Source organism: Octopus bimaculoides, chromosome 3, assembly GCF_046866305.1.
Source record: "Octopus bimaculoides isolate indiv1 chromosome 3, ASM4686630v1, whole genome shotgun sequence".
NCBI lineage: Eukaryota > Metazoa > Mollusca > Cephalopoda > Octopoda > Octopodidae > Octopus > Octopus bimaculoides.
This window is the reverse complement of record NC_142930.1, coordinates 158,242,913-158,266,788: the sequence shown is the minus strand read 5'-3', so window position 1 is coordinate 158,266,788 and position 23,876 is coordinate 158,242,913. Positions and strand designations below refer to the sequence as shown.

The 23,876-nt window shown below is 36.9% G+C and overlaps 1 protein-coding gene across 2 annotated transcripts in view; it reads right to left on the bottom strand.

Annotated features, from left to right (window-relative positions):
- The window catches only part of LOC106877488 (uncharacterized), a 38,467-nt gene extending 19,163 nt beyond the window's left edge, over nucleotides 1-19,304 (bottom strand). The window contains exons 1-3 of one of the 2 annotated variants that reach the window (XM_052966017.2): nucleotides 19,210-19,304; nucleotides 7,621-7,659; nucleotides 6,697-6,816 (exon numbers count right to left, since the gene is read on the bottom strand). In XM_052966017.2, the coding sequence (XP_052821977.1) occupies nucleotides 6,697-6,746 (50 nt within the window). In that variant the 5' untranslated portion in view covers nucleotides 6,747-6,816; nucleotides 7,621-7,659; nucleotides 19,210-19,304. The remainder of the gene's footprint in view (nucleotides 1-6,696; nucleotides 6,817-7,620; nucleotides 7,660-19,209) is intronic. The other variant, XM_052966016.2, reaches the window with a different exon arrangement.
- Nucleotides 19,305-23,876: the final 4,572 nt, after the last annotated feature.

Here is a 23,876-nt window from a genome sequence, read left to right as displayed (position 1 = left end):
ATAAATAAAAACATACATACACATATATACATAAATACACACATATATATAAATACATATAACACATATAGACCAAAACATACATACTACCATAAATATATATATATACATAAATATATATCTACACATACACACATGTATATAATATACATGTTATTATTATGGATGAAGGGATGATTATTGAATGGTTATTATTTTGATATTATGATATTTTTTAAATAATTTTTCTATCTTTATATAATAAGTATATCATATTAATTCATTTGGTACTTATTGTTGGTTGAGATATATATCTAATTATTGTTCTACTTACGATCTGACGAGTAGCTATATTTTTGAATAGAACTTATTTTAGATAATTTCAATTGATTTTAATCGATTTAAATTTCTTTTCTATTTGAAAATTGGTTATGAAACACGTGTAATCTTTTTATTATATTTATCTTATGATATTTACTTTACTTTATATTATACTCATTTATTGTGCTTTTAATTATTAATTTTTCTATATGTGATAGTGGATTTTTATCGATGAGTTCTTGAAAATTGGTTATTTTCCCTAAAACTATATATATTTTATATATACTTTATCTATAAGGCTCAATTTAATTTTTTATAAATTGATTTTAATTGAGTTTTTTACCTGTAATTTTGGATTTTGTCCCTAATAATATTATATATATATATATATATATATATATATATATATATATATATATATATATATATATATATATATATCAGGGTAGTAAAATATTATTTAGAAATATTTTTTTACCATTGTGGCCTAGTGTGTAGAAAAACTAGTCAATAGACTATATATTATTCATTATATATGCAGTGTACATTTAAACACATAAGAGATGGCCATAATTGGACATCTAAACCGCTAGAAGGAGTAGTTAAAATCCAAACCACAATTAGGGGTAATTTCAAAAGGGAATGAAAAATAAAACATTTACCATCTATTTCCTGGACCATGGTTTCAAGCTATCTTCAGTAGATAAAATAATTTACTAGGTGAAGCTCTCATCAGCAGGAAAGTCAAAGATTAACATTATAAGTCTGAGGCAATACAGAACATGAGAGCTTCGCCTAGTAAATTACTTTATTTACTGAAGAGAGATTGAAACCATGGCCCAGGAAATAGATGGTAAATGTTTTATCTTTCATTCCCTTTCGAAATTACCCCTAATTGTGGTTTAGATTTTAACTACTCCTTCTAGCGGTTTAGATGTCTGATTATGGCCATCCCTTATGTGTTTAAATGTACACTGTATACATATATATATATATATATATATATATATATATATATATATATATATATATGAAAACTACATTCACACACACAGATACATACGCATGCATATACACATACTGTGTGTATACACATATACACATACAACAACAAGAAACAATCAAATGTATAGAAAATAAATGTTGTGTAGTTGTGTAGAGAAGTCAATTAATGCAGTAATTATATTTACATATATACAAAAGTTTCTTTCAACATTTTTCCATCTGTAGTCTCTAGACATTAGTCTGTCTAAATGGTAGAATAATTATTAGTGATATAAAAAGAACAGTTCAGCTGTTATATAAAACAGTAGCTCACACAACATAATTACATAATAACTAAACAGTGAAAAGTGTTGGTAGTAAAGTGCAAGATATATAAATACTTTTGTACAAAAGTGTATGTACAAATATTTGGGTATCAATATCATTAAGTGATTTGTGTATAGAAAATGCGTAACACAGGCTGTAGATGAATTATGGTTTCTTGTGTAAGAAGAGTGACACAAAAAAGGAGAGAAAATCAGCATACTTTTATGAAGGCTGGCAAAAATACTTTACTGCTTTGGGAATTAGCTCAGATATGTGGGATGTGTCTTTTACTTAGACTCATCTTGTTTCATCAAAGTGTCTGTTTATCACAGTCGCTCTTGTATTACTCCCTCTCCTAGCATCCTCTCGTTCCTTTAGCTCTGTCATGCCCATTATGATCATACTTACACTCTCTCTTCTATTCACCCTCTCAGTCAAGTTTGCCCTGAACAAACAGACACAGCATCATCATCGTCATCATTGTTTAACATCCATTGTCCATGCTGGCATGGGTTGGATTGTTTGACCTGGGCTGCATCAGACTCCAGTCTAATTTGACATGGTTTCTATGGCTGGATGCCCTTCCTAACACCAACCACCCTGAGGGTGTAATGGGTGCTTTTACATGCCACTGGCATGGGTACCAGTTGTGTGACATCAGAATCTGCTATGACTCTTTATCACTTTATCTCCTGCCACCTGTTTCCTATTTAATTCATTTATACTATACTTTAAATATATATATATATATATATATATATATATATATATATATATATATATATATATATATATGTATGTATATATATACTTTTGAAGCTATTTATTTTTATATTTACTTTAACTGCTTTACTTCATCTTTTTATCTCTTCCTGTTTTTGTTAACATTAAGGATAGTTAGTTCCTTGAATTTCTGTCTAGCACCTTAATTGATATGAAACAACAAACCCTTGTTATATGAAATTTCTGTTATATGAATTTCTGTCTAGCACTTTAATTGATATGAAAGCCAAATCCTTGTTATAATTATTAATAAAATGTACCTACGGGGTTTTATTTCTGCGCTGACCACTTGGTATAAATCATTAATGATTTTTACCCTTGTATCATTATTATAATTAATATTTGAATATATGTATGTGTGTGTGTGTGTGTGTGTGCATGTATCTATCTATCTATCTATCTATCTATCTATCTATCTATCTATCTATCTATCTATCTATATATATATATATACATATATATATATATATATATATCATCATCATCATCATCATCATCGTTTAACGTCCGCTTTCCATGCTAGCATGGGTTGGACGATTTGACTGAGGACTGGTGAAACCGGATGGCAACACCAGGCTCCAGTCTGATTTGGCAGAGTTTCTACAGCTGGATGCCCTTCCTAACGCCAACCACTCAGAGAGTGTAGTGGGTGCTTTTACGTGTCACCCGCACGAAAACGGCCACGCTCGAAATGGTGTCTTTTATGTGCCACCCGCACAAGCCAGTCCAGGGGCACTGGCAACGATCTCGCTCGAAAATCCTACAGGAGCCAGTCAGGCGGTACTGGCAACGGCCACGCTCAAAATGGTGCATCTCATGTGCCACCCGCACAAGAACCAGTCCAGGGGCACTGGCAACGATCTTACTTGGCTTGCCGGGTCTTCTCACGCACAGCCCATTTCCAAAGGTCTCGGTCAGTAGTCATCGCCTCGGTGAGGCCCAATGTACGAAGGTCTTGCCTCACCACCTCAGCCCAGGTCTTCCTGGGCCTACCTCTTCCACGGGTTCCCTCAACTGTTAGGGTGTGGCACTTTTTCACGCAGCTATCCTCCTCCATTCTCACCACATGTCCATACCAGCGCAATCGTCTCTCTTGCACGCCACAACTGATGCTTCTAATGTTCAGCTTTTCTCTCAAGATACTTACACTCTGACGGGTATTCACATTGACATTACACATCCAACGGAGCATACTGGCTTCATTCCTTGCGAGCTTACGTATGTCCTCAGCAGTTACAGCCCATGTTTCACTGCCATGTAGCATGGTTGTTCGTACGCATGCGTCATACAGTCTGCCTTTTACTCTGAGTGAGAGTCCCTTTGTCGCCAGCAGGGGTAAGAGCTCTCTAAACTTTGCCCAGGCTATTCTTATTCTAGCAGCTACACTTTCAGCGCACCCACCCCCACTACTAACTTGGTCGCCCAGATAGCGGAAGCTATCGACTACCTCTAGTTTTTCACCCTGGAATGAGATAGAAGTTGTTTCCTGTTTGTTTGCAGTCTTTATTGCACCTGAACATCTGCCACAAACAAAAACTAACTTGCTAGTTAACCTGCCTTTGATGTTGCTGCACCTCTTATGTGTCCATAGCTTGCACCGGGTACATCTTATAGAGTTACTACCTACTCCTTTTCTACATACTGAGCAGGGCCATCTACCTGAAGGGGTTTGTGTTTTATCTACCTTCCTACTTATTAGGATTTTGGTTTTAGCTAGGTTGACTCTAAGGCCCTTCAATTCTAGACCTTGCTTCCACACCTGAAACTTCTCCTCTAGTTCTGATAGTGACTCCGCAATTAGGGCAAGGTCATCAGCATAGAGGAGCTCCCAGGGGCAACCTGTCTTGAACTCCTCTGTGATTGCCTGGAGGACTATGGTAAATAATAGGGGGCTGAGGACGGAACCTTGGTGGACCCCTACCTCTACCCGGAATTCATTGCTGTACTCATTTCCAACCCTCACCTTACTGGCCGCATCTCTGTACATGGCTCGCACAGCTCTCACTAGCCATTCTTCTATCCCAAGTTTCCTCATTGACCACCAGATAAGGGATCGGGGGACCCTGTCAAAGGCTTTCTCCATGTCAACGAAAGCCAGGTACAGAGGTTTATCCTTGGCTAGGTATTTCTCTTGCAACTGTCTCACTAGAAATAAGGCATCAGTAGTGCTTTTACCTGGCACGAACCCAAACTGCATCTCATCTAAATTGATTCGCTCCCTAATTAGTTGGGCTATGACCCTCTCTGTAACTTTCATAACCTGATCTAACAGCTTGATGCCTCTGTAATTATTTGTATCTAAAGCGTCCCCTTTACCTTTGTAGCAGTTGACTATGATGCTGCTACACCAGTCATAGGGTATGACTCCTTCGTGTATCACCTGGTTCGTAATACGGGTGACTAGGCTATAGCCAACACTGCCAGATATTTTGAGCATCTCTGCAGTGATTCCTGATGGGCCGGGGGCTTTCCCGGTCTTCATACTCTTAATTGCTTTATCTACCCTGGTACTATCAACTCGGATAGCTGGTCCCTCTATTGGGTCGACATAAGGCAGGCTCTCTTTCTCCCATTCATTCTCTTTATTAAGCAATCTATCGTAGTGGCATCTCCAGACCTCTTTCTTTGCATCCTCATTTAATGCAAGCGTACCATCATCCATGCGAACACATTTCTCTCCTACAACATCACTATTCTCTCTCCTACACTGTCTTGCAACACGAAATACCTCGAGTCTTTGGTCCTCACGGTGCAGAACATTGGCAAATCTTTCCTTATCTGCTTCCCCTCTGGCTAAATAAACCTGTCGCCTAGCCTCCCTTCTGGCACATTGGTACAATTCCCTGCTACCACCGTTCTTCCAGTCCTTCCAAGCTTGTTTCTTTTGTCTAATAGCCCTGTCTACCTCCTTGTTCCACCACCACGTTACTCTGGGTTGGGAGGGGACCTTACACCACCCACAAATCTGGTCGGTGGCTTTCAACAGGTTGTCCCGCAGAAATCTCCAATTGTCTTCCACGTTGTATGATGCTATATCCCCTTCTATTTCGTTAAATGCTTCAAGTAACTTGTCTCTAAGTCTCTGTCCGTTTGCAGGGTCTTTAAGCTTCCACACCCTTCTTCTCCAAGCCTGTCTAATTCTGGGCACCCATTTTGCCTTGATCCCAAAGTCGCTAACTACTAATCTATGTTGTGGGGTACATTCTTCGCCAGGGTAGGTTTTGGCATTTATAAGCCGCCCTCTTTCCCTATTTCTGGCGAGGATGTAGTCGATTTGGCTAGAGTGTCTGCCGGAGCGGTAGGTGACTAGGTGACTGGCAGGTTTCCTGAAGTTGGTATTGCAGACCATAAGATTGGTTGCATCACAGAACTCCAGCAGTCTGGTTCCCTCCTCGTTGCGGGAACCGAAGCCATAGCCTCCATGTATGCCATGGAAGCCCCCAGCACGACGTCCGACATGACCGTTGAAGTCTCCAGCCACAAAGAGAAGGTCCCTGTCACTCGTCGACGAGGTAGTTTGCAAGAGGGTGTCATAGAATTGGTCTTTCAGACCATCTGGTAGCCCAGGTTGAGGTGCATAGGCTGAGATGACAGTAGCTAATCTATGATGAAGCACTAGTCTGATCTTAAGTACTCTGTCACTTACTCTAACGACCTCGATTACCTTATCCACCCATTTCTCCGCTAGAAGTATTCCTACGCCCCCGACCCCGTCAGTGTTCCCTGCCCAGAAAATCTTGTACCTGTGTTCTTTGCCTGTGAGGAACCTTGCAGAACCTCCTCTCCATCTTACTTCCTGGATGCAGCACATATCTACGCATCTCCGTTCAAGCATCTCAACAATTTCACCAGATCTACCTTTCAGCGTGCCGACGTTGAGAGTGCCAATCCTAACAGTATGGGTGTTGGGGGTGTGGGCCTGTAGCCTGGGAAGGGGAAAAGCAGTGTCGTGTACCTGAAAAGAAAACTTTATATATATATATATATATATATATATATATATATATATATATATATATGTATATATATATGTGTGTATGTGTGTGTGTATACATACATTTATTTATATTTATTTATATTAGGAAATATCAAGTTTACACCTGCTGTAAAAAAGATATCCAACCGGTGTATGATTTTTCATGTGAAAAATGAGAAGAATAGTACCTTACTAAGAAACAAGTAAGGGTTGGTGACAGGAAGGGTACCTGACTGTAATATTCTGCCTCAAAGTAGATGTCAAAGTCATTGTTGATGATGATGATAATGATGTCCTTTGTGTAAATTATTTAACAAATCACTCACCTGCTCTTTTCAATATCAATGTATTTCAATGTTTTCGAGACACTAGTCATGTTGAAATGATTTAGGGAACTAGTATTGGTGCAAAATTATTCTCCTTTTCTGCTCAGTAATGCCTATGTTCTGAAATAGTCAATAAAAAAAAAAATTCACAAGTCAATATATTTCATCTTGGAATTGATGAAAATAATTAATTAGTTGAACAGAATCAAGCGTTTAAGTAAAATCAAAATGGGAAAAAAACAACATTTAATCTATGCAATGATGGCATACAGTAAGTACAATTGTAAAGAACAAATAAAATGTTATTGGAATAATACAATGCTTTAGTAACCAAATGATAAACTATAATAGCGACAAAGTAGTATTTTGTGGAAATAATATTACAGTACAGTGTTATAGCAATGACTTAAAACAATGGAGCTTCTTTAATGACAGAGCATTTGTTTTATTAATTCAAAGATGCAGCGGAATGATGCCATACCGATGATAGGTACAGGTTGTCATAACAATCAATGGCGTGGAATATTTTCCTAGTGTCAGTGCAGAAATGTTATATAGCAGCAATATACAGTATCATAGCAATGATTTTGAAGGTTTAGCTACAATATGATGTAATGAGTGTTTGTGATATTACATCAGTATTGTAGAGGGATGATGCCATAGCAATCATATAGGTATAGGTTGTCATAACAAGCAATGACAAGGAATAGTTTCCTTGCATCAGTGCAGAGGTGTTATATAGCGACAATATAGCGACAATATAGCAATGATGTTGAAGCTATAGCTAAAATATGATGTAAGGAAATATGTAGTAAAGAAAAAAGTCAAAGCCAAACTGAGTGTGATACCACAGCATTGATAAAAGGCAGTGTAAGAACAAGTAAGTAAGTGAGATTTGATTTAAGAAATAGGTGATCCCTTTACCCATGTTGAAGTTTAATGGCCCCTTTCTCTCTTCAACGACTATAACGAATAAATAAGAGAAAAATAAATTAGATGCAAAGAAGGAGAAAAAGTCTTTGTTAGTATACTGGAGTAAACTAAAGAGAAAATGTTGGAAATAAAACGTTCACCATAAAATGTTAACCATCTCACTGATTTGGGAACATATGATTCCCTCTTTGTTTGAAAAAGAATTGTGTTTGAATGAATTGTTGCTGTTGATGTTTCAGAAGTTTTAAATCAATCTTTACTTGTATTGTGGCTTGTTGATGATGACAAAACTTCCTATGTAAATTGTTACTCCAGAGTAAATCGGTTTAGTGATACAAACAGGAAAATACAACTCAAAACATAAGTATATATAGCACCATCCGAGCGGGATCACTGCTTGAGCAGCGGTCTTGCTTCCATGCCGGTGGCACATAAAAAGCACCATTTGAGCATGATCGTTTCCAGCTTTGCCTTACTGGCACTCGTGCCGGTGGCATGTGAACAAAACACTGGACTGACTCCTGTGCAGGTGACACGTAAAAAACACCATTTGAGCATGGCCTTTGCCAGTACCACTGGTACATACAATGATGACGATGATGATGATGATGGTAGCAGTAGCAGTAGCAGCAGCTATTACAAGTCTAACGAAAGTCTTGAAAAATCTAAGAGTTAATCTGGATGTTACACAAGCAGAATTGCATCTATTTTGTCCACATTTAGAAAGTTTAACCAAAATATTTGTTCCTGCTATCCACAAATAGTCAATCGATTGAAAATATTCAACTAAGAGGTGATCTTTCTCATTCATTTATTTTCAAACTGACTTCACTTGAAACATAAAAGTTAATGGAATTTGTACACAATTATATATTTTTATATGAATAAATTCTCTTTTTTAAAACGTTTGTCTCATCGAATGTTTTATCAGCCCTTTTGTTAACTATATTTCTGTTGAAATATATTGTCTTTGCTTCAATTAACTTTGAAAATAGGGAAGAATTTAATAAAACAACTTTGTCAAACTAATATTTGGAGCGTAACATAAAAGATTGATGAAATGTTTTAATTTAGATCACTTTGTGTTATAGAACTAAAATTCGTGTTATAAAGCCAAATCAATTTCAGGTAAGTTGGTATCAAAAGTGTTAAAATTAGGAAAGCAAGGGTTGTCCATAAGATATGGGTATATGTTCCATGATATTTGGAAAAATTGTATAAGGGTTCCAAGACAAAATAAGTGCAGGAATGACTGATATAAAGAACAATTTAATAAAATAGAAACTAACATGAATAAAATAGTGTATTTATGTATGTATTTTAAATCACTATTAATCATTCTTGTGTGGTGTAAATGTTTCAGTTTCTACGCATAATTTCAGATCAAGCCACTTACTAAATATCTACAATTCTAAAATATAAATATTTCCTTAATTTCATCATCATAAAGCCTAAACAATGTAGAATTTGAAAAGGCTTCAGAGCAAAAAGCTAAAAAGCAGCTCAGATCTCTAAACAGTATGGAAAAGAAAAAAGAAACAAAACAGTATTAATCAAATTGATATTTTTTTTAGGAATTGCTAACTTTGTTCAAGGTCCTTTGGCAAACATTGTTTACACCTGATCTTTATCAAGAATCAAGTTATTACGTAAAGGAAAGAAATCTGAGCAACTTCTGAAAGTTAATGTTAGATGATTTCTCTGCAAAACTATGTTGCTTTCTTGTTTCATTTGTTTTGTTTTTGTTTTCTTTTCTCACATCACACCCATGTTAGAATTACTATTACTAACCAATCAAGATGATATATATATATATACGTATATATATATATATATATACATATATATATGTATATGCACACACACACACACACACACACACACACACACACACACAGCCACCTGAAATCTTATCTGTTATTAATTGCTGCTGATGATGTCAGTGGTTGTAGTGGTTGCGATGAGAAAATACTTGTCTTCATTTACCTCATCTTCCCTCCTTCCTTTCTTTCTTTCTTTCTCTCTCGCCCTCTATCTCTCTCTCTCTCTCTCTCTATATATATATGTATGTGTGTGTGTGTGTGTGTATATATATATATATATATATATACATATATATATATATATATATATATATATATATATATATATATATATATATATATATATATGTATATATATATATATATATATATATATATATATATATATATATATATATATATATATATATATGTATGTATATATATATATATATATATGTATATATATATATATATATATATATACTTATATTTATTTATATATATATATATATATATATATATATATATATATATATATATATATATATATATATATACGTAAATGTTATGTACGTAGATCTTGTTTTTTTGTAGTTTCTTTTTTTTGTTTCAGTTATCTTTTCGTTATTAAAAATAATTAACCAAACAACCAACGAAAAAAAAGCGTATATGAACTCTTCCACTTCTTTCTCTTTCCTCGCCTCTCTCTATTTTATCCACTAATCTTACAAGCCACTACATGGTCACTCACCTGTTATGAAAACAACTAAATCACCTTCAGCTAACCCCATTAAAATAATCTATGTTGTTATGTGGCCCTTAAATTATTCACATGCCCCACCATCCCAATATGTAAAATTACGTCAGTACATATTTTCACCAGCATCAGTTCATACTACCTGGAGTTCATTAATTCATTAATTAGATATTAGGTTTCTTAAACATAGAGACTAATTCAGAATTTATGGAGCAAGAGTAAGGTTTCAGTACTATAAACTAATTGTTCACAATGTTTTCACCTTCCAGGTGTGTTGGGGATCAATTAAAAGGTGCTGTACATGGAAAGGTCAAAAGGATTCTTTTTTACCTATTTAGTACCAACCTTCCCAAGACTACCTCAGATCCATGATAAAGACTTCCTGTTTTTAAGTGATTTAAATTAAAACCCGCCGTCAAAGTTCCATGCTAATTAATGTTTCGTATGGCAGTTTAATAACGACTAATTTGTCTTGTTTACTTTTTTAAAAATAAAAGCAGTCAAAAATTTAGAAAATCCTCGTTGTCCTTCTCCTCCTCCCCTTCCTCGTCGTCCTCCTCCTCCCCTTCCTCGTCATCCTCCACCTCCTCATCGTCCTACCTTGTCATCCTCGTCCTCATCGCTGCTGCCACCGCCACCACCACCCTCATCATCATCATCATCATCATCATCGTCATAGTTTTAACATCCAATTTTTCATGTTTGCAAGGGGAAGATGGAGTTTACTGAGGCAGGTACTCTGCAGCCAGATGCTGTTCCTGTTGCCAACCCTTGCCTGTTTCCAAGACAGGTAATATCTCCCCTGTGAAGGCCCATGGCTCAATGGTTAGGGCGCCGAGCTTACGATCGTGAGGTTGTGAGTTTGAATCCCAGACCAGGCTGTATGTTGTGTTCTTGAGCAAGGCACTTTATTTCACATTGCTCCAGTTCACTCAGCTGCAGAAATGAGTTGTGACGTCACAGGTGCCAAGCTGTATTGGCTGTTACCTTTCCCTTGGATAACACTGGTGGCGTGGAGAGGGGAGGCTGGTATGCATGGGCGACTGCTGGTCTTCCATAAACAACCTTGCCCGGACTTGTGCCTGGGATGGTAACTTTCTAGGTGCAATCCCATGGTCAGTCATGACTGAAGGGGTTCTCAGAGTATTTCCCTATGGCCAGGATGTTGGAAATAAGTGATGTTCAATTTACAACAATCTTGTGATATCAAAACAAGAAAACTCAAATATATACATACATTTAACACACACTCACACACACACACACAAACAATGTAGTTGTTGGCTATGGTCAGTCAGGAAGTTACCATTTATGCTCTTAGCTATATTAGCAACTCATTGGACCTGCAGGCCAGAGACATATAACCTCTCAACTAGTGGAGGTAGGAATACAGTGAAGGTTAACCAGGTTTGTGAAAAAACCCCTAAAATGAAGGCTAACCAATGCTTTGTGAGTGAGTTTGGTAGACGGAAACTGTGTGGAAGTCTGTTGTATGTGTGTATGCATGTGTGTGTGTGTGTGTGTGTGTGTGTGTGTGTGTGTGTGTGTGTGTGTGTGTGTCTGTGTCTGTATTTATGTTTGTTCATCGCATGACTTGTTGGTTTGTTTATGTCCCTGCAACATATTGGTTTGGCATAAGATACCAATGGGATAAGTAGCAGGCTTAAACAATAAGTACAATGGTCAATTTGTTCAACTAAACCCTTCAATGTGGTGCCCCAGCATAGCCACAGCCCAACAACTAACAAAAGCTGTTCTTTAGAATTATTTATGAGTAGATCAGTACGATATTAATTCTTTAGCATTCAAACCAGCCAGATCCAGCCAAAATATTTTACCTGTTTTATGTTCAAGCCAGCTAAATTCTGGACTCTCACACCTACACAATCGTATCATCAGAATCGCAACACATCAAATCTCAGAGAATGATTAATGCAAAACAATATGAATGAATAAGCTTTAGATTTCATTGAATAATCTGAATAGTTAAGGGTTTAACCCCCAGATCAGCGCTGAAACAGAAGATCTATGTTCAAAGGTATTTTTGCCATGACCATCCCATTTTTCTCTTGGAAATAGCATTTCTAGAACTACGTTTACCAAGATGGGATGTAAGGTGTAATTTGAGGAAGATATGGATGCTATTTCTAACTCTCTCTCTTTTATTTGATATTACTGCTAGTCTGCTTTTTGTTTTTATTTTTGGTAGGATTATTTTTGTACATAGTTTGTGTGTAAGTATACATGGTGGTAGTGGTGGTGGTGGTGGTGAGCTTGTAGAAGAATGTAATTGTAATATTATCAGTATAGAATGCATTGTCTATGTTGCAAGATTTTAATAGATCTTCTGCTGGATTTGACGATGAGCATTCAGTTATTCAATCAACTGAATTACTTGCTTATTAACTTAATGAGTGGTGGTGACCCAGCAGAATTGTTACTGTGCCAAGAAAAATGCTGAGCGGTATTTTGCTCATCTTTACGTTCTGAGTTCAAATTCCAATGAGGTCGATTTTGCCTTTCATCCTTTCAGGATTGATAATATGAGTACCAGAAGAGCACTGGGGTCAGTGTAATTGACTTACACCTGCCACTGAAATTGTTGGCCTTGTGCTGTTTTCTGACTTTGTAAACATGTCCACAGGTGTTAGACAGGTGGAATTTGAAAATTCTGCCAGCTCACCATCTTAAGAAAGGTGGCTCTATGCTAAATGTCAAAAGGTTGAAGAACAGTGAGCTTCTATGCAATTTCTGATCCCAAAATTCCATTCACAATGCGTACCAGTAGAAGGTACTGAATGGTACCTTGTCCATATTCTGAAAATATCTTAGTTCTCACTCACACTTACATTCATGTTCTCTCTTCTTTTATCCTCTCCTATTCACACTCTCAATCATGTCTATCTTAAACAAAGGGAGACAATGTAAGGTAGAGAGCCTTTTAGTCTTTCTGAGTCCATGACAACCTCTCCAGTGTTGGTGCCATGATATAAGATGTCTCCAGTACACCCTGGGATGTGGTGGGCCCTACGAAGGGCATTCAGATGAAGGGAGCATGTCAAAAAGGAAGCATATGAGAGAGATGGGAGTCTCTGACCCATCTATGGAGAGCAGCATCTCTGAATAAGTACTGACTTGGACTGTGATGGCCTGTCCAGCCCATGCCAGCATAGAAAGCGATGATGATGATGATGATGATGATGATGATGATGATGATGATGATGATGGTGGTGGTGGTGGTGGTGGTGGTGGTGACGATGATGATGATGATGATGGTGGTGGTGGTGGTGGTGGTGACAATGATGATGATGATGATGATAAAGATGATGATGATGATGATAAAGATGATGATGATGATGGTGTTGTTGTTGTTGTTGGTGGTGGTGATGGTGTTACATAATGGGACTGAACCCAAAGCCACATGGCTGCAGAGTGAGCTTCTTAACTTCCATGCCAGCACTTGCTCTTTTTCATCCCCTTCAACAAAATTAATGTTGCCCCGGTTACTAATCATTCAAATGATCAATAATCTTTATTCAAGAGGATCATCATCATCATCACCACCACCACCACCACCACCTTGTCCAAGGTACCACTCAGTGGAATCGAACCTGAAATCATATGGTTGCGAAGCAAGAACCTTTAACACAGAGCTATACTTACACCCATGAACAACATTAAAGCAGTAAAACAACTAATTCCTGAACACTAGTGCTGCTTCTAGCCTTTTTTTGTTTTGTTTGTTTTGCTTTGTTTGTATACCACATGACAACATGGTAACAAAAACCTTCTAACACTGACTTATGCAACAACTTCTGCTTTGATTGCTACGGTAATTTAACACTGCTAGGTGTTCTGTTTTATCACTGTTAATGTAGATAAAATGCTTCCTTACAGCTATAGCACTGCTGCTATCTGTAACATAATACTATTGTCATCATATGTTACCATTCTTTCCAGCACCACCGGCACCAACACCAACACCTCCATCACCACCAGCCAGCCAGCCAGCCAGCCAGCCAGCCAGCCAGCCAGCCAGCCAGCATCAGCACCACAACCATCATCAATACTGCCAAAATGCTGATTGCTCTATCATCATCATCATCATCATCCTCACCACTACCATCATCATCATCCTCAACAACAATAACAACACCCTTCACCACCACTACCATCATCATCGTCGTTGTCGTCATCATCATCATCATCATCATCATCATCATCATCAGCAGCAGCAGCATCACCACCACCACTGCCACCCTGTTGCTGTTACCACCACCACCATCACCACCATGACTAGCACCACTACCAAAACTGTTGATTGCTGACTGCCTTCCATTCATTATCTCCCCCCCCCCCCACAACAACAACAAAAACAACAACAGACGCCAGATCTAGTCTGAGATTTAACCAGAGCACTTCCTTCCTTTCAATAACAAAACCAATAATTTCAGTGACAACAGCTGGTATTTTTTCCTTTATTTATTCTAACTACCATTATAGTCGGATACACAGCAGAATCGGTAGATCATCAGAAAAATACTATGCGATATTAGGTTACATTCTTTCATGCTCTGAGCTTAAATCCTACACAGGTCTGGGTCCATGTTGTTTTTTAGCCTCTAACCATCAAGAAAATGCATCACAGCACTGAAGTGATCAACAATAACATAGAAGACACTGCTACAGTATGACCACCATCCAATGAGAGAAACTAGTAAAAGATTCTAAGAACAAGATAGGATCATTATTATTGGGATGCTGAGGGACCTTGGCCTTTGGGGAACACTGGAGTTTGCTATTGGCTTCCTTATATGGCAGGGTTATGACAGAGTATACATCCATCCAGTGGAGGCTTAGTGGTTAGGGTGTCAGCACCATGATTGTAAGATTGTGGTTTCGATTCCTGGACTGGGCGACGCGTTGTGTTCTTGAGCAAAACACTTCATTTCACGTTGCTCCAGTCCACTCAGCTGGCAAAAATGAGTAACGCTGCAATGGACTGGCGTCCCGTCCAGCTGGGGAACACATACGCCATACAAACTGGGAAACCGGGCCCGTGAGCCTGGCTAGGCTTTAAAAGGGCGTATTTATTATTATTTTTTATACATCCATCCACCTATCATCATATTCATCGTCAACATCATCATTTAAGGTCCATGCTCCATGCTGGCATATGCTTGATGGTTAGACAGGATACGTTGGGGTGAAAGACAGAATCATGCTCCAGTGTCTGTTATCTGTTTGGCATTGTTTCTATGGTTGAATGCCCTTCCTAATGCCAGCCACTCTACAGCATGTAGAGGGCGCTTTTTTCATGCTTTTTCATGCCACCAACACCAATAAGGCCATCATGCAGTTTGCAAGACTACAAATGCTGAGGGGATAATTTTATGCAAGGACATATGATGGCAGGGGGACAAAAACAGACACACACCCACATAAACACCTATCTCTCTCTCTCTCTCTCTCTCTCTCTCTCTCTCTCTCTCTCTATATATATATATATATATATATATATATATATATATATATATATATATATATAGATAGATTGGTCTTCTTTCAGTTACTGTCTGCCAGATCCACTCACAAGGCTTTGGTCGGCCCAAGGGTATAGTAGAAGACACTTGCCAAAGGTGCTGAACCGCTAAGTTACAGGGACGTAAACACACCAGTATCGGTTGTCAAGCGATGTTGTGGTGGGGGGGACAAACACAGACACACAAACATATACACATACATACATATATATATATATATATATATATATATATATATATATATATATATATATATATATATATACGAGGGGCTTCTTTCAGTTTCCGTCTACTAAATCCACTCGCAAGGCTTTGGTCAGCCCGAGGCTATAGTAGAAGACACTTGCCCAAGGTGCTCTGCAGTGAGACTGAACCTGGAACCATGTCGTTGGTAAGCAAGCTACTTACCACACTTGCACCTATAATTTTTGGGGAAGGCTAGTAATTTTGGGGGAAGGAGTAGGTCAATTACATTGACCCCAGTACTCAACTGGTACTAATTTGACATTCTAACAATTCTGTCAGATCACCACCTCAGTAATAATAATAATAATAATAATAATAATAATGGGGGAGGGGACTAGTCAATTACATTGACCTCAGAGTTTCACTGGTACTTAATTTATTGACCCCGAAAGGATGAAAGGCAAAGTCGACCTCAGCAGAATTTGAACTCAGAATGTAAAGACAGAAGAAGTGCTACTAAGCATTTAGCCTGGTGTGCTAACAGTTCTGCCAGCTCACTGCCTTATGATAACAACAACAACAACAACAACAATAATAATAATAATAATAATAATAATAATAATAATGATAATAATAATGATAATAATAATTTTAACAACAGCAACAACAGTAACAACCACCATGGCCACCACCACCGCCACCACAACCATTTATTGTCTGCTTTCCATGCTGGCATGTGTTGGGTGATTCAATAGGAACCATTGAGTCAGAGAACTCCAAAGGCTGCTTTGGCATGGTTTCTACAGCTGGGTGTCTTTCCTGATGCCAACCAATTTACAGAGTGTACTGGGTATTTTCTCTCTGTGACACCTGCACTAGTGGGGTCTCCAGGTATCTTGTAAAATAAGAGCCCCTCGAAATTGCAAAGATAATCTGGTACTCGACTGAGAAAAGAAAACTTCGAATGACCCATCCTTGTTTTCTTGGTATCATCTATCTGGATATTTTGTTGTCCCATTTTTGTATCACATAACTATCCAGATGTTTTGCATTCTTGTCCCATTTTGTATTTATATATATATATATATATATATATATATATATATATATATATATATATATATACATATATATATATATATATATATATATATATATATATATATATATATATATATATATATATATATATATATGCAAAACAAATATGTATATATATATACATATATATATATATCAAGGATTGAACAGACAGAACTCAACAAAGAGAAAAAGTTAGACGAAAGCAGAGCAAACAGGAAACTAGATGAAAACTCAACAGACGGGGAATATAGACAAAGACATGATACACGGAATATTTGCAGCTGAGTTATCCTTGTTATATATACATATATATATGATGACAATGTATCTAATGATGACAGCTAGGAGTCACGTACTCAGCATATAGAAACAAACACAAGAAAGATGTACCCGGATATATATAAATATATATATGCACACACACACACACATATATATAGGTACCATGAAGTAGACACAATTTACTCCAAAAAGAAGTGCATGCATAGCTGTGAGGTTACAAAGTTCACTTTGCAGTCATGTAGTTCTATTTTATTTTATTTTTTCCACTATAGACTTGGATCAACTGGAGCATTATGAGTGTAATAGGGTAGAAAAAAAATGCCTATTCTTGTTTACTAGACTTGAACCATTAGTGGAGTCCAATCAGTTTCAGGTAAACAGACCAAAACACCAGTTTCAGCATGACTCCCAACAAAGTCATAAAACAGACCCTAAATAAGGACTGGCTGTGTAGTCTTGTGTAATGAATAACTGTATCATATGCTGTTATGAGGAACTGCATGATAGTATAGAAGGTTATAACTATGGTACTGTATAATGAATAAATATATCCCTATCCTTTTTCAGGGGTTCATCACTCCTAAAGGAGGAACCGCTCTCTGAACTCCTTCCATCACTGTCTGTCTCTGGCCAGTTGCGGCCATGTAGGCCTCAGGTAGCAGTTGAGATCATCTCACCATCTTGTCTTTGGTTGACCCTTAGATCTTGTCCATTGACTTAGTGTCTATTCTGTCATCCTCATTGTCCTCCTGCTGTCCTTTCGGTCGTGCAATGTGGCCAACCCATCTATATTTGATCTCCTTGATGGTTCTTATGTGCTATAGAATCCAGGCATTGGTATCCCTGTTCCACAACGTAATGCCAAACATGAACAACCATGTAACACAGTATAATGATTGTCTGTAGAGCACCATGTAATGAATGATTATGTAAGATACTTAATGAATGAAGATGTAACACCGTACAATGAATGACAGTTTGGGATTGTATAATGAATGACTGTAAAACACTATATAAAGAATAGTTGCATAAAAGTGTTCAATGGGTGTCTGTGGAACACTATAACAATGATTGTTTGGTTTAGCCAGCAATGACAAGTTCACATTCTTATACAGGCTTGAAGCAAAATGAAAAAAAAAAAAAATTCAGTTTCTGAACATCTTTCCATTCTCTGTGTGCCTCATCCACAGTTTCCAGATAATACCAATGGTTAAGTAGTTTAATAATGGTAATCCATAAAACCTAATTTGGGTTTACATTACGTTTTGGTCCAGGGATCAACTAAGATTTTTTTCCAGGCACAGGAGTGGCTGTGTGGTAAGTAGCTTGCTTACAAACCACATGGTTCCGGGTTCAGTCCCACTGTGTAGCATCTTGGGTAAGTGTCTTCTACTATAGCCTCGGGCCGACCAAAGCCTTGTGAGTGGATTTGGTAGACGGAAACTGAAAGAAGCCCGTGGTATATATGTATATATATATGTGTGTACGTGTTTGTGTGTCTGTATTTGTTCCCCCAACATCACTTGACAACCGCTGCTGGTGTGATTACGTCCCCGTAACTTAGCGGTTCAGCAAAAGAGACCTATAGAATAAGTACTAGGCTTCCAAAGAATAAGTCCTGGGGTCGATTTGCTCGACTAAAGGCGGTGCTCCAGCATGGCCACAGTCAAAAAAGACTGCAACAAGTAAAAGATAGTAAAGAGTAACACGTTTTTGAAGAAGAATGACTACACAATATCTTTGTTCTTTTTTTTTTGCCTTGTGCCATAAAAAAAAAACAACAAAGCCAATATATTACAACTACTATGATTACTACTACTACGACAGGTACTAATAACAACAACAACAGCAGGAAGAACCACATTAATGTTTATGGTGGGAAATTCTATGCAAGGAACCATATTCCAGAATGAAATCATCTTACCTGTGATCTGAAGAGAGACTGTGCTGATGTTGGCGGTATAAATTACTGCATAATGGCAGGCCAGCTGTTTCTGGGTATGAGCTAAAGCAACTGACAAATTCAACCTATACTGGTACACCTTTTTATATTTAGGAGAGCTAAATAAAGAAAATATGGAAGCAGTTAATGACAGAAAAGAGAGAGGGTGAGACAGTGTTGCTTCTTAAAAAGATGGGTGTCAGCATCAGATCAAATTTCTTCTCAACTTGATGCTCTTAGTAGATGGCCAGGCTAGAATGAAATAATCCAACAGGATGGTTTTATCCAGCTAGGCCTTCTGTGTGTGTGTGTGTGTGTGAGAGAGAGAGGGAGAGACTGTAAGAGTGAGAGAGAGTGTATGTAAGTGTATTAGTGTGTATATATATATATCAAGGCATGAGTAAACATAAATATTTATGAGTGTTATGTGTATGTATGAGTGTTATGTATGTATGTGTTTGTATGCAATTGTCAGTGTGTGCATAAGTGCAAGTGCTTTTGAGAGAGAAAGAGAGAAATTATGTGTGTGTGTATATATATATATATATATATATATAGCGTGTAAAAACTGCCTGTTGAAGGTAGTTTTCTCTTGTATTTAAATGTACACTATTATATATATATATATATATATATATATATATATATATATTTGTAGATAGATAGATAGATATATAGGGATTGACAGTAACCTGCTTCTCCAACATACTGAGAATTCAGAAATAGCAGTCAAAGAACTACTGATTTCAAAACTACAAATTATTACTCTAGATTGATAGCGATATTTTTGATACACACAGAACAAAAAACAGTAGAGAAGAGTAAAAAAACACTTGCCTTTAGTTAATTTAGTACGATCGTTTCACAGTTAAGAGTAAAGAATACTCTATTCTGATCTTCAGCCAAATATTCTAATACTGTCAATCCCTATATATTTATGATTATAAATGTTTTTTACCGAAAAAGGTTTTTTCATACTGAGCTACCCGGCAAAATTGTTAATTATTAATTTTATTACTAATTGACGATTCCCTGCCCTGCATATCTAGATAGATAGATAGATAGATAGATAGATAGATAGACAGGCAGACAGATGTATAGATAAATAGAGAGAGAGAAGATAAGAGCTAAGAGTAGAGAAGCGAATGAGAGGTAGAGAAATGTAATATGAGATTTGTTTGTTCAGGTTAGCAGCCCATGAATATCCCATGATAGCTTCTGTAGCCCATGATGTTTACATCACCTGCAAGGGGCATGAGTAGGCGTTCTGATGATGCCATTACAATGATTTACTTCACCCTGTCATGATCACAACAACTATTATCATAATCCCAGATAATCAAACATATACATTTACACACACACACAAACAAACACATACGTCATTTATACATACATACTCACACTCAAAAATATATGTACATATATACACATATAAGAGAGTGTGTGTATGTATATATATATATATATATATATATATATATATATATATATATATATATATATGTGTGTGTGTGTGTGTGTGTGTGTGTATGTATGTATGTATATGTTTATATGTATATGTCTATACATATATGTACGTCTCTCTCTCTCTCTCTCTCTCTCTATATATATATATATATATGTATATGCATATTTGTATGTATGTATATGTATGTGTGTGAATGCACACACACATACATACACTTGTATTTTAGGTGCAGGCATGATTGTATGGTTAAGCACTTCGCTTTGCAGTCACATGGTTTGGTTTTGGGTTCAATTCCACGGGGTAAATGTCTTCTACTGTAGCCTTGAGCCAACCAATCTCAAGTGAGTGAATTCGGTATACACACACACACACACACACACTATATATATATGTATATGTGTGTGTATATATATATATATATATATATATATATATATATATATATATAGAATATGGAAACTTGTTCATTCTCAAAATTTATTTCCTTTTATTATGCAGATAAACAAATTAGATACATCAAATGTATTAAATATATTATTCTGTGTATGTAATACATGTAAAATGAGAGAAAGCAAAAGGTGGAGACTTAGAGATGATGAATTTTTAAGTATAAACATATAGATATTTATATAAATAGGTCCAACTTACACAGAGTACAAATGACTAAGAAAATTAAATGGATGGAAGAAAGGAGTTATAAGTCCAACAGCTGTTTCTGTGGGCTTGGCAATCCATAATAATGTTGGTAAATTTTGTTGAACTTCTCTGCATTAAGATCTGAAATGTATGATCTTCTCTACCCTGACGATGGGGGCTCATCTCAGTCAATGTTAACTGCATCCATACGACTGCTTATTGTGATGAACTAAATCTACCAACATTATTATGGATTGTTGAGCCCACACAAACAGCTGTTTCTTCCACCCATTTAATTTTCTTTGTCATTTGTAATTTTTGTAAGTTGGACTTATTAATATAAATATCTATATATTCATATTTAAAAATTAATCATCTGAAAGTCTCCATCTTTTGATTTTATCTTGTTTTGCATGTATACATCGTCATTATCAACATCATTGTTTAACGTCTGCTTTCCATGCTAGCATGGGTTGGACGATTTGACAGGACTGGCAAACTAGATGGCTGCACCAGGCTCCAATCTGATCTGGCAGAGTTTCTACAGCTGGATGCCCTTCTTAACGCCAACCACTTTGAGAGTGTAGTGGGTACTTTTACGTGCCACCGGTATGAAGGCCAGTCAGGCGGTACTGGCAACGGCCACGCTCAAAATGGTGTTTTTTACATGCCACCTGCACAAGAGCTAGTCCAGCGGCACTAGCAATGAACTTGCTCGAATGATTTTCTAACGTGCCAGTAAGGCTGGTAACGATCATGCTCAAATGGTGCTATTTACGTGCCACTAGCACGGAAGCCAGACAGCTGCTCTGGCAATGATCACACTCGGATGGTGCTGTTAGTGCTCCACTGGCACAGGTGCCGGTCATCGAATATGGTTCATCAAATATGGTTCAATTACGATTTCGATTTCACTTGCCCCAACAGGTCTTTGCAAGCAGAGTTTGAAATGTATATATACATATTTTGTATTTGATGTATTTAATATATTTAATTTATTTATCTGCATAATTGCCTCTATACTCACTCAACTTGATCTCTCTTATAGGCTTTCTTTATCTTGTAGAAGGATCCCTTGTAAAGACATCAGAATCTAAGTTTGAATCTTTTGAGCATTACTACGTGTCTTCTATAAAGAGAATCTCTGGATCACATCTGTGAACTATATATAAAAATATATATATATATATATATATATATATATATATATATATATATATATATATATATATATATATATATGTATATATATATATATTTATCTCTGAGTGGTTGGCGTTAGGAAGGGCATCCAGCTGTAGAAACTCTGCCAAATCAGACTGGAGCCTGGTGTTGCCATCCGGTTTCACCAGTCCTCAGTCAAATTGTCCAACCCATGCTAGCATGGAAAGCAGACGTTAAACAATGATGATGATGATGTATGTATATATAGATGCAATATAGTGGTAAGAAACTCTTAAGAGAGTTGAACAGTAGAAGGTCTTCATAGAAGAAATCTCAGTTGGACAAGTGTTTCAGTTCTTAACTTCTTACACTCTAAGGGGGCTCAGACATCTGGGTGCCCTTCTTCTGACACTTTTTAGCCACTTGGATTACTATTTTGATTGAGTCAGTCAAAAACTGAATGAAGCCCATTGTGTACTTGTGTGTGTCATTGTTTTTGTTCACATTTGTGCTTGTCTAAAAATTACTGAACTACAAACAGTGGCTTTGTTGTCATTTCTCCTCTCAGCAAATCATTTGTTGCCAATGCTGATGCTGCTATACATTTTGCTGAGTATGACGGTTTCATGCATTGCTGGATTGACTATGCAAGGTGCAAGCCTGTGCCCCTATTCTATCAGACATTTCAATCATTTCAGTGACCATCCCTGTTCACATATCCTTATGCTTACATGATGTTGACTAGAATGGCTTGGATTTCTGTTTGGCCTGCTTAAATAAGACCCTCTTTCTCTTATGTATTCTCAACATTTAGAAACTTCACATAATTGCACTTCTAGGTCACTTTTTCAACACCAGTAGGAGCAAGTGTGCTGTTATCAGTTCGTGCACACTTCACCCAATAATGCTTTGATTTTCTCTCATACAGTATTTTGCAATCTGGAATATGTTATTCCTCTGGTCTTCTTGTCACAGAAACACTGACAAACCGTTTACTGTTTGCTTTTCCAAAATTGCAACTGTGCAAATTAAATTGTGGCTGAGTTCTTGTTTGTATATAATAGATTAATAGCTCTAAGTTACCAAACATCTCTATATACACACACTCAAACAAATGATACATACATACACACACACACACATGTATATAGCTAAATCACATGATCTGACAGTTCCGGCAGTTGTAGTAGATGGTTCTTGACTATCAACAATATAATTACAATTCCTCTCAAGTTAAATAATGGAGTATTCTGTGATCTAACACAACCTCCTCATTAAGGTGGATATCAAGATTTCCTTTTGGTACTGTTTCTGTTGTTAGACACTGATATTCTATACATTGTTGATGGAAGATTCAGCTGTTATATCACTGCTGGAT